Source organism: Crocodylus porosus, unplaced genomic scaffold, assembly GCF_001723895.1.
Source record: "Crocodylus porosus isolate Cpor-Errol unplaced genomic scaffold, CroPor_comp1, whole genome shotgun sequence".
NCBI classification, from domain to species: domain Eukaryota; kingdom Metazoa; phylum Chordata; order Crocodylia; family Crocodylidae; genus Crocodylus; species Crocodylus porosus.
This window is the reverse complement of record NW_017728886.1, coordinates 119,979,805-119,991,997: the sequence shown is the minus strand read 5'-3', so window position 1 is coordinate 119,991,997 and position 12,193 is coordinate 119,979,805. Positions and strand designations below refer to the sequence as shown.

Below are 12,193 nucleotides of genomic sequence, written 5' to 3'. Positions count from 1 at the left end.
GTAAAGGAACCTTCTTCTAATTTATTTTGGACCACTAGACTTGGAATACTATAGACTTTGTCATAACATTTCTGTGCATGGGTATTTGGTGCCTTCACAGGAATGATAGAAAACAAGTCTTGCCACTAAGTAAAGGGAATCTATTGAAAGTCCAGAATTAAATTTTATTGAATTAGGCCCTAAATGCTAAGAAAGGCGTGGGTAAAACATGGCTCCTGGGCTGGAACTGGCCTGCTAACTGATTATATTTGGCATGGGGGCAAGTGTCTGTCAATTGATTGGATTCGGCCCACAATTGTCCCCATGGTGTGCTCCACATGGGGCTGAGCCCTGCCCCCTCCAGCCTGGGGCAGCCATGCTCCCTCCTGCACCTGCCACAGTCCCAGCCCCAGCCCTGGTCAGTGCACAGAGCTTCTTGGCTGGGCTGCTTCTGGTGCAGCTGCAGCTGCCTGGGTACTCCTTGGCTCCCCCTGCCTCCAGTGGCTCCTTCTTCTCCTCCTGACCCTACTGCACTGTTCCTGGTGAAGGGGAGGGGGGCAGGAGAAGGGATGCTGCAGCTGGGCTCCTGCTCCAGCACTTGGGGCTCCAGCTCCTGACTGCCTTCCACCCACTTGCCCACACAGTGCAATGAATAGCAACTTGTGGGTGGTTGAGTGGGTGCAAGGCAGTGAGGAGCTGGAGTCCCATGTTCTCGGGCAGGAGTTGCTTGGCTGCAGGCTGTAGCAAGCTAGCAGGGAGCGATCCTGCACTGAGCCACCCACCTCACTGTGCCTGCCACCTACTAGGCTCCTAGTGTCTCCTTGGGGTGCCTCACATCCTGCCAACTCCCTTTCCCAGAGCACACTCGTGAGCCTGGGGTCACCACCCAGGAATCTTGGTCTGTCCACAGCCCTGTGCCCCCTGGGATGCAGAGGCCTTGTAGACCTTGAAGGTGCTCGACCCACTGCAAGAACTTGGGGTGCTTTCCTTGGCCTGGAGCAAAAGTAGTGATCTCTCTTAGCTGGACCAAGGAGACACAAAAGCATGCCCCTTTCCCTCTCCCAGCCAGTTCACCATACTTAGGATGATGGTGAACTTTATTGATTACAGGGAGTAGGTTTGGGGTAGGGTACAGGATAGAGCAATATCAAAGAATAGCCTTAAAGCAAACAGTGTGGCTAGGCAGCCATTGATCATACAACAGCTGTACTGCAAGCTATATATCTAGATAGATCTCAAATAGCTTCCTCACAAGTATCATCCAGAAGCTAATTCCTTTCCTCTGGAGGCAGGTAGTTTCTTGTGTGTCCAGTTTTGAGAGAGAGGGAGAGGGCTGCAGCATTCAGCTGCTCTTCCTCTCTCCCCAGGAGCCTTAGGACTCCAACGTGCAAGCTCTCTCCCTGCTTTCCAGCATGGCTCTGCCAAAATGGCTTTCCAAGATGGCTCTCCCTCTCCTTCTTCATAGGGATCTCTTTTATCCCCTATTGTGGCCTCATTGCTAAGGTCCCACCAGTCCGGTGCTTTCAAATGACATCACCTTTCCACCTGAGGAAGCTAGTCACATGACTTGCAGTGGCAGGAAACTTGAGACAAAGGGAGCAGGTTTCCCCTACCTCAGGAATTTACCTGTCCAGGTCACATAAGTAGAGCTGGTTGCTTAGCAATTGGAGCTATAGACAAGTAAGAAGACAATAGCAAGGAAAAACCTAATAGAAAGATTTGGGGAGATAGTGGGAGGGCATTCTGCCACACAGGCCCCCACCTCCCCCCACCTAGAATGGTGCAACGGGACAGGGGCAGGAGGAGCCACTGGAGGCAGGGGGAGTTGAACAGCACCCAGGCAGCTGCAGCAGCAATATGAGCAGCCCCACTGTGAAGCTGCGCACTCTGGCTAGGGGCAGCCACGGGCTGGATGGAGGGGTGTGACTGCACTAGGTTACCATATTTCCAGGTCCAAAAAACAGGACACCTGTCATGAAGGGGGGCAGGGGAATATGATGGTGGGAAGACAGTGACATGCTGGTGCCCTGCCCCTGCCCATTCTGTTGCCCTTCACTGACAAGCCACACCCACCCCCAGCCTTGCTGCTGCCCTTCACTTTGGACCCACTGACCCCTCAACCCTGCCAGTGCCCTGCACACCCAACCAACAGTCTGTCCCATCCCCCGTCCCCTTCACTCCTGATATGCAGCTCCCTATGCCCCTCCCAGCCCTGGCAATGCCCCTCACTCCAGACCTGCAGCTCCCTGCACCTCTCCCAGCCCTGCCCAAGGCCCTCACTCCCAACCCACAACCCCCTTCCCCCCAGCCCTGCTGGTGCCCTTCACTCTCAACCTGCAGACCCCTGCCCTTCCCCCCAGCCCTGCTGGTGCCCTTCACTCTGGATCCGCAGTCCCCTGCACTGCCCCCCAGCCCTGCTAGTGTTCCTCACTCCTGACCTGCAGCCCTCTGCCCCCTAGCCCTGCTGGTGCCCCTCACTCCTGACCTGCAGACCCCTGCACCCCCCAGACCTGCTGCCCAAGCAGGTCCTGTATTGCCTGCGAGCCCGCGCTGTCTCTCTCTCTCTCTCTCTCTCTCTCTCTCTCTCTCTGTCTGCCTTGCCATGCCATGACCCCTGACAGCCAATCACTTTGCCTGCTGCTCCCAGCCCCAAGTAGCCACCCTGGGAGAGCAGAAAACCCAGACATTTGTCTTATTTTAAAAGCCCACCCAGATGCAGCACAAGGGTTCAAAAAAGAGGAGATATTTAGGAAAACCAGAATGTATGGTAACCCTAGACTGCACCTGCACCAGCACTGGAACTGTACCATCTGGGCAAGCTCTGCCGAACATTCCCTCCTGCCGCCCCTTTCCTTTCCCACCCCCGGCCAGCTCCTGGCACTGAGTGCACCTGCTCCCCAACACATGCACATCCACTCTCCCCACCCCTCTACAACTTTCCCCACATGCAACCCCCCACACACTCCCATATTTACACCGAGAGCCCCAGCCCCCATGATGAATGAGAACAAGGCTTTATTTTGAGCTATTATACAGTTGCCTCTATATACACTACTCAAAAACATAAATCAGGAGAAAAATATTTTTGAAATAAAATTAAAATGTTACAGTAGATGTTTTATTTTTAGTATATGATTTTTTTTATTCTATAATATGTTAAAATGGTATCTACTAGAATACTTTGTGTGTGGTCCTTGACAGCTCACCAAAACTCGTTAAGTGGCCCTCTAGCTGAAATAATTGCCTAGCCCTGTTCTGAGGGCTTCATTTCTATAATTTTTTTTTAAAGTTTTCTTGTTTTTCTATACAAAGAAGCTCAGACTTTTAATATAGCATCTAGAAAGATATGGAAGTAGAAATTAAGTGTGTGTTCATATGAAATCTGCTTTTTGGTGCAGACATTTTGCTTCTTTAAAAAGGCTGATTAGTTGAAGGTAGAGTGCACAGGGAAGGACAGAACAATTCAGCAGATTAGCATAAGGCTCCCCAGCCTTTTATCTATGCTTGCCAGTTCAAATTGGTCTAGGTTCACGGTGATTGAAAGCTGTTAGCGTCTGGTGTCTGTGCACTGACCTATGTGAAATAGGTTGATAGCTTGCAGTCCACTTCTTGTTGGAAAGGTGTCCATATAATACTAGGAGGTTGTATCCACAAAGGACAAGAGCTGAATAGTCTGTACAAAATAAATTATGCCTTTGTTGCTAAAAATGAACCTGCAGGCATATTGATTGAGTAGTATGGAGGAATATACTTTTTTACTTGCATATTATTTGTTCTCTTGGTTTCACTGTTTAAGGCTGGCAATATGACCCCTTTTAGAAGCACTGAATTCACCAAGGCCTCAGGCTTGCTAAAGGAAGGGATGATTATTTTGCATGGGTGGATTGTTTGGCAGAAGTGTGATTTTGAAGTTGTTATATTATTTAAAGTGAATCAGAATGTACTGCATGATCAGCTAGTTCAAGTAGCTATTTCTTTTTAATAAATGGCCAGGATTTTTAATCTGTCTCTGCAGTCAGTTACATAACTATTGAGCGAGAAAAATTCAGTGTTCCTGACCTGTCTTTCCCCTCTTAGATTCTTATAGGGTCTGATTTGAAGTTTAAAGAAATTATCAGTAAAACTGCCCTTGAATTCACTGAGCTTAGACCTGAAATTTTCAATTTATTCTACTTGCATTTTTTATCTTTATGTTGTAGCTATCCAGAATTAGAAAGTATGAGAGAGATTCAGTATTCTTACTATTCCCTCTTGTTGATCAATATGAGAAGAAACATAGAATCATAGAAACATAAAACCAGAAGGGACCTGTAAGATCATCAAGCCTGGTCCCCTGCTGTGGGCAAGCAGTGATTGGGCTCAGACGAGTTTGTTACTGATATGCATGCTGCTCCATTTTACTTGAACTGTACATGGATATTTTGCATACTTGTGACTTGTAGTCATGGCCACTTTGGATGAGGCCAGTGTAGTAACTGATCTAAGAGGACATTATTTCTTCCCTCCTTCTAGAGCCCTGAAGGATGTGAGTTTATCTGAACATAAGGACAAACTAGTTGGGACCCTGTCTGGGGGAATGAAAAGGAAGCTCTCAATTGCCATTGCCTTTATTGGAAACTCAAGGACAGTCATTCTCGATGAGCCCACCAGTGGTATAGATCCATGTTCACGGCGTAGCATCTGGGACATTCTCTTGAAGTACAGAGCTGGTACAAAACTGAGACAAGTATTTTGTCAGCTAATATGCTTCCTAAGGTGCCTTGCTTAAGTCAAGGGGTGGTTCAAAATTATGTTTTTCAGTGAATGATTAGAAATCCATATTTAGATGCAGCTGATGAAGTTTTAAAACAACCAGCTAAAATTCAAAGTATTCCTTTCTGTTTCCTTAGGAAAGGCAGAGGATCTAATGGCATAAGTGCAAGATTAAATTTAGCCCTGAACGCTGCCAATTCTGCCCTGGGTGAAAAGTGTTATCCGCTGGCCTGAGCACTCTGTACTTTTGCTTCCTTCCAGTCTTTCACTTTGTGTTTCACAGATGGCTGTATATATATGTCTAATGCTGGCACACTTATAGGTCTAGCCACTACAGAACTTTAAAAGGTTTTCCTTTAAAATGAGCTGCAAGAATGCAAGCTTTTGAGGGAACAGTCCTCCCCCTCCCCCCACACTTCTGTGAATGATCCATTAGAGCAGAAGCCACTGCTTTTAAGTATCTTTTAATCACCTTAGAAGCTTACAAATTGTATCTGCTTCACATTTGTCTTCAACTTTAGGTCCAGCTCTAAATTGTTCACTGATATTAGCCCTCAAAAAATTCAGGAAGTGTTTTATATGGGAAATAGAGGGTTACAGCCATGTTGCACAATGGTCCTGCATGATGTGCAATATGATATGGAAGCACCCTCTTCTTATAAGGGCATATGGCAAGCAGGAGATGTCTCTCATGTGACCATGTTTTCACTCAAACCTGAGTCACGTGTAGTGTTCTTCCTGGGGCAGGTCGCACTCTGGTTTTCACCACCCACCATCTTGATGAGGCAGAAGTGCTCAGCGATCGTATTGCTATCCTGCAGCATGGGCAGCTGCACTGCTGTGATTCTCCCTCTTACCTGAAGGAAAAATATGGCCAGGGTTACAGCCTAACACTCATTAAAAAGGTAGGTTGAGGAAACTTCTTACACCATATGCAGTGCCTGCCAAAGAATGGACATGCTTATTCTGAAGGCACCTTCCAATATTGTCAGTAACTTTTATATGCAGGATAAATGTTATGATTCTTATTTTTTATGTAAAACTGACAGCACTGCAAGGGTTGCTGTTGTTTGTTTTAGTAACTTTTGTTTCATGGCTATTTTATCTTCCATTGTTTTATCTTACTGAGTAACTTGGTGAGAATTTGGTGGAGTTGAGGTGAGGTTGTTGCCATGATGGTCCAGGAGACATGTTAGAAGCAAGAATTCTTTCAAAGTATTTTTTCTGCCCAGCAGGATAGACATAGGCAAGCTTTTAGGTATCACAGTACCCTTCCTCAGGATCTGAGGTGGAAGTAGACACAGCTGAGCTAAACAGCAGATTGAACAGGTTTTTATAGTAAGGATATGACCCTACTTAACAAGATTTTGTTCAATGTGTATTTAGGTCAGCTGTGTCTACTTCTGTCTCAGAGGCCTGGGGAAGGGTACTGTGATACCTGAATGTTTGCCTGTGTCTGTATCAACCATTCAGTTGGTCCAGTAAAAGCATCACCCACAGAAATACTTGCTTCTCAGTGAAAAAGGTGCAAGTTCATATTTTGCTGAATAGGAAACACTGCTCACAAAATTAGGCTCCAGAGCTTCAGTGGAAATGTTATCATGAGAAAGTGTTTCCTGTATTGGGTCCTATATTTGTTTGCAGTCTGTCCTTTATTAACACTTTCTGGTGGCATTAAGCTCCATTTACTGTTATATTTCCCTTCTATGTAGCCCTCCATGTTTGAAATCCAGGATCCCAAGGATACTGTCCGAGTTACATCTCTGGTGCAGTCCCATCTACCAGAAGCATTCCTGAAGGAGAACAGTGGGAGTGAGCTGACCTACCTGATTCCAAGGGTGGCAGACAAGGCCTCCTTTAAAGGTCTTTTTCAGGCTTTGGATGAAAACCTTCTACATCTACATGTGACTGGTTATGGCATTTCAGACACTACCTTGGAGCAGGTATTTTTGAGTCCCCTGCACATTTAGCTTCTAGTGGTTTCTAATAGGTAACTCTCTTTTTTTCTAGCCTTCTTGGTTCCATGTGAATCAACTCATATTTCAGGACAGGTTTTTGTGAGAAACGAGAAAGAACATCTTGTACAGAATATATATTTTAAAATGTTGTTGTATTATTAATTTGTAGCAACTGCTCTACACTTTAAACTGTTCTGCTCTCCAAAAGGCCTGATATAAGCTTCAAAGATCATATCATCCTCTGGAAGACTTGTTTTGGTTTTGGGAAGTTTTTATAGGATAGTGACTTATCTTAAAATCCCTGTCACCCAAAATCTCTAATGAAATCTGAAAACTTGCACCTTGATTACAGTGGTAAAAGAAGCTGGAAAGATTGCTCCATACAGGTCTCCAAAGTTTAGCATCTGTTCTCTGAATCCTGACTGAAATGACCAGACTTCAGGAATTTGCAGAAGTGAGCTGATAAGGTCATAAGAATCGTCTTTCTCTCAGATTTACCTGTGGGTTTTTTTGTATAACTTAGTCAAATTTATTACAGAAGCAGCCACTTGCATGGTCTCTACCACTTCTGATTTCAACATTCATACTTCTCAGTGGGTTATGCCAGGCCTGAATAATTTTTATCCCAACTATATCAATTCATTATGAAATTCCCTAACCTACCTTTACTTAAGCAATGGACTCTAAATGTTTTTAAAAAATATTAGTTTTTCATTCTTCAAATGATACAAGAATAAAACTAGGATTTTTCAATAGCTGAGAGACAATTTCATTTGATGCCCAATCCACTCAGTAGTACTTCATAAAACTGCTTTCCCCAGACAGACAGAGGAGTGAACCACATCCAAAATGAGAATTTGAAGTGTGGCAGAGAATAAAACTCATAACAAGCTTATAAAATGCACATTTTGGGTTAGTAGTTCTTTGTGTAGTAAAGCATACCTGTAACAGACCCTGTGTGTTAAAAGTATTAAACATTTTATGCAGTACACACTTATCCCCATTCTCCCTTTTTCCTCCCCCCCCCCCACAGAAAAAATAAATAAATTTTGGATGGTTATAAGAAGGCAGAACTGGTCCACATGAGTCATAGGCTAGGAACAGACATTCAAAAAGCCCAAGCCTGGATTGATTCAATCTTTGCAAATTAGTCTAACCTGGCTAGGCTGAACCGGTTTGTAACTGGACAGACATTCTCTCTGAACTGAGGAAATTCAGACACATGCCTGCAGTGTCTCAGGCTAGAAGCCAGGGGTTGCTAGAGCAGCCCTCTGTTCTTTTGCTTAGTGCTGAGCTGAGTGCGGGGGGTGTGGCCAGGCCCTGGCAGGACCTCTGATTAGGGAGGTCTGTCTGCACAACCCCAGGCTTTTCTTCGGTGGCTGCTCAAGAGGTGGGAGTGTCGCCAGCCCCCAGCTAGCACTCTGAGGCAAGGGGAGGTGTGCAGTGTGTAGCAGGGCACTAAGGTGCCTGCTACTTGAAGAGCAGGAATTCCCACCAGGTGCCAGTTGCCAGGGCAACCAGGAGGAGCTAAGGGCCCACACTTGTTGAGTCAGCTGACCGGAAGGGGCAGGGCTGACTTCTATAAAGCACAGGCTGGAGGCCGAGAGTGGGCTTTCAGCTGGCAGCCAAGGAGAAGGAGTGCTGCCTGACTAAGCAAAGGGGAAAGGCCTGAACACGAGCAGTCAGTTGTGCTAATGAAGGATGGAGCACCTGTGGAGGGCGACTCAAAGGAGGTTAGCCGAGCAGTTTAGCTTTGTGTTATAGCCCAGGGGCTTCCGTTATTGTTTCGTTGTTATTGTAAGACCGGAGGACCAGGTGAGGCTATAAGGGGATGGAGGAGGCCTCATAGGGGAACCACGGCTGTGTGGAGACCCCAGAGAAGCCCTGGGGGGGGGGTACAGCAAGAAGTCCCAGAAAGCCATAGCACCTGTGAAGCATGACTCTGAGACAAGGCTGTGGAAGCCAGAGCGCATGTGGTGCGTGATTGCGAGACAGGGCTGTGGAAAGCCCGAGCGCCTGTGGGGCATGATTGCAAGACAGGGCTGTAGAAAGCCAGAGCGCCTGTGGGGAGCGATTCTGAGACAAGGCTGTGGAAGCCATAGCGTCTGTGGGGTGTGATTGCGAGACAAGGCTGTGGAAAGCCAGGGTGCCTGTGGGGCGCATGTCCGAAGGCTGTGGAAAGCCATAGTGCCTGTGGGGCACAGGTCCAAGACAAGGCTGCAGAAGCCATAGTGCCTGTGGGGCGTGATTCCGAGACAAGGCTGAAGAATCCAGAGTGCCTGTGAGGTGCAGCTGAGAGACGAGGGCTGTGGAGAGCCTGAGCGCCAGAGAGGGCGCAGAGAGTGAGATAGACCAAACAATGTCTGGTACATCTTCGAGGCTTGGGGCATGGTACAGGGGTGGTTGGAGCCACGCATAGCCCATAAGGCTGGGGTGTTCAGAACCCCGTTGTACAAACAAGGATTGGGGTAGTAGGAACCGTGACCAGGAAGATGAGAGGCAACCTCCCTTTTACTTTCAGAAGATCAAGACGTGGTGGGCGAGACCGAAGGTGCGTTAATGCAAACTTGGCACGGTAGGGGGCGCTAGGGGAGAGCACAGCAACTCTAGGACATTTTCCCCCGCCTGGTACACAGTGCATGCATCTGTTGATGATACGGAGCTTTTCAGTCTCCCTCTCCCTCTCCCTGCCTCTTTATAATGTTTGCAGCAAACTGACAGGAAGCAAGCCAGCATGGGGCTGATAACAGTGTTTATCACCCCATTAGGAAAACAATAGCCTTTCTCCATTAGTTCGAACTCTTCTTAAGCAGCTTACCAGCTGACTTGTTGATTAGCTCCAAAAGTCCTATGCAGTCACTGTTCTGTCCACCTATCCCAATGAAATTGGAAATGCACACAAACACCTCTCAGCATTAGCTAGCATACCACATGCCTTGGGTCTGTGGGGCTTGGGTCTGTGTTGTGGGAGATGGAAGAGAGGAAGAGGGGGATTCCCGCTTGAGCAGCGAGGGGAAGAGGAGGGCAGGGGGAAGCCAGGGAGACCCTGCTGTGTCTTCAGTCTCTGCCTGAGCTCCAGTCAGGGAGCAGAGGGGAGGGACCAGCTCTGCTGTGGAGCAAGGAGCCTCACCCAGCCCAGAGAGCATGCTGGGATGCTGGGGGAGTATGGTTTATGTTAAAGCAGCAGGGGGTCTGGAACAGACATTGCATAAACTGGGTTGACCCAAATTAGTTAAGTCTGATACTACATTCAACCAGGTTGATCTGAAACCAGTTTCAGCCATTTTCAAACTGGTTTATGTGCACTGAACATCTATTCTGTTACAGGTATAAACCAGTTTCTGATCACTTAAACCAGTTTATGTGTAATGTCTGTCCCTAGCCATGGAGTCCATGCCTGTGTAACCACAGAGATCCAAAAGAGCCCACATGAACACCCACTCTGCCCCCTTCCTTCCTCCCCACACACATCACTTGTCACAAAGCAGCCTCTGATGCCATGTAGTAGACTCAGGATTATTAGGTACAAAAAGCCAAAGGCCTCTCAGACTCCTGTAATGTACTATGGTGTCCCACATGGAGAGATCAGGAGAGGTAAAGGGTCCTAGCAGGGGCTTGTGTACTTGCTGCAAAATCCAAGAGTAAGTAGCAGACCTCTTGAGTGCATCTTGTTGAAGATAGAGGGGCTGGGGATCTGTCTACTACATACCCTCAAATCAGAAACATAAGAGGCAGTAATAATGAGAGATTTTAATTTCTCTTGTCTCTATTTGTAAATACAGCAAAATGCGAAAGGATGAATCCTATTTCACCTTTGCTTGCCAAAGTGATGCTTACATAGCTCTATAAGTGATATTCTTGGGACCTAAATGGCATTTGGATTCTATTTGCAGCAGGATGATTGCCCACCCTCCAGCACACCCCTGTACCTGCTTCCAAGAGGGAAAGATAGGTTGGGACCAGGAAAAGAGTAATACTGAGAAAGTGCTACTTGATAAGATGGACATTGCCCTGGAAGGGATGGGCCCTGGTTTCTGGCTCCTTGCATTTTATATTGCTTGGATAAAATAGTATATGCAGCCATAAAAGTGGATTCATTGTCCCATGAAGTCCTTTCCAGCCAATAGTTCTTAAGGGTTTTTTCAAAACAGATTTGTTTGTTTTGGATTCCAAATGATTAATATAAGCAAGGAAGCATAATAATTTCCTTTAAAATGGGATCACAACTAAACAAGCCCATGCCCAAAATACAAAGCTAAAAGCTATGTAAAATGGATAACGCTCTTTGGAACAGGGAGCTTCTTGCTATTAAATTAGATCACAAAACCTAGTGCAGTGGAGCAAGAATTTGTAACTGCAATAAGGGTAATAACATCAATGGAAATATCTATATGGGCTTTATAATTAGCATGTACAATTAAACAAATTATATCTGTGCTCTAGAGTTCTATGAGGTGATGTGAGTCTAGAAGCTTATTGAATGGTGGTCATTCTCTCTTGAGTTAGTGATTAACATACAATATAAAAGACTACCAGAGGGTTTTAGACAATTTATATAAAACTTTTTCTGCTGGCTTGTTTCATTTGCATGGAATTCCTCAGGACATTTTCCTAAAGAGGCAACTGCAAAAGCAAACATAAAGCAGTCACAATAAAGATATAAGCTTCTTAGAATACTCTTTCTGTGTCATTCAATTTAAGGGTGCTACTCTAGGTGACTTCCTGCAGAAAAGTAAGAAAAGCTTTCCAAAATGGTAGTAGGTACTGATACATTGTTCTGCGGTTTAGACATTTAACATATTAATTTGGTGTGATTTCTGTCATCTCTGCATGCTCATCATTAACTGTTGTTACCAGCTTCTTTCTTCATTTTCTTATCAAAAGCCTCTTTATGCTGGCAACTAAATAGAAAGCATATAATAGTGCTATTGAGTCTATTCAAACAATTCAATCTGGAAACAAAGAATTCTGACTCTAAAAGGAAAATATATCAAATTATTTTTTGTTCAGAATTCCTCTCTGTTTTCTTTCAATTGGTTGTATGGGACATTTGCATGCTTTAGGAATCTTAACCCATTAAGGGACATCATATGATCACAGGCAGTATCTTGATGATCTAAGGCAATGCTTCAAACCCTTTTCTTTCTTCTTCTTGCTGTGTTTGATTTTTAGCTATAGTCAGAAATGGATACTAAAGAGTTTAAACATAAAGGCAATCCAGAAATGTTAGCAGATGTGGTAGATTTGAAATTGTGATTTATTAAAATAACCTTCATGTTTAAGGCCGATTGGAGAGTGACACTTCCTTAGGATAAGTATTTCTGAGGTTTCAAAACATTTCGTTAAGACTGTTCTGTCCAACTGCTGATAATATTAATGCAGTATTAATTTATTTTGCACACAGTTTGGAATGCCTGTTTGTAAAAATGGTTGTTTCTGTGATCCAGGAGTTATGTGGTCTTCCCTCTTCTAAATGTTATACTAAAATAAACATGCCCCTGTTG

The 12,193-nt window shown here is 45.4% G+C and overlaps 1 protein-coding gene across 1 annotated transcript in view; it reads left to right on the top strand.

Moving 5' to 3' along the window:
• Window positions 1–12,193, top strand: part of ABCA13 (ATP binding cassette subfamily A member 13) — a 368,570-nt gene that overhangs the window by 177,959 nt on the left and 178,418 nt on the right. Inside the window, 3 exon segments of the mRNA XM_019537509.1 lie at window positions 4,492–4,688; window positions 5,479–5,636; window positions 6,444–6,674. Coding sequence (XP_019393054.1) covers window positions 4,492–4,688; window positions 5,479–5,636; window positions 6,444–6,674 — 586 coding nt within the window.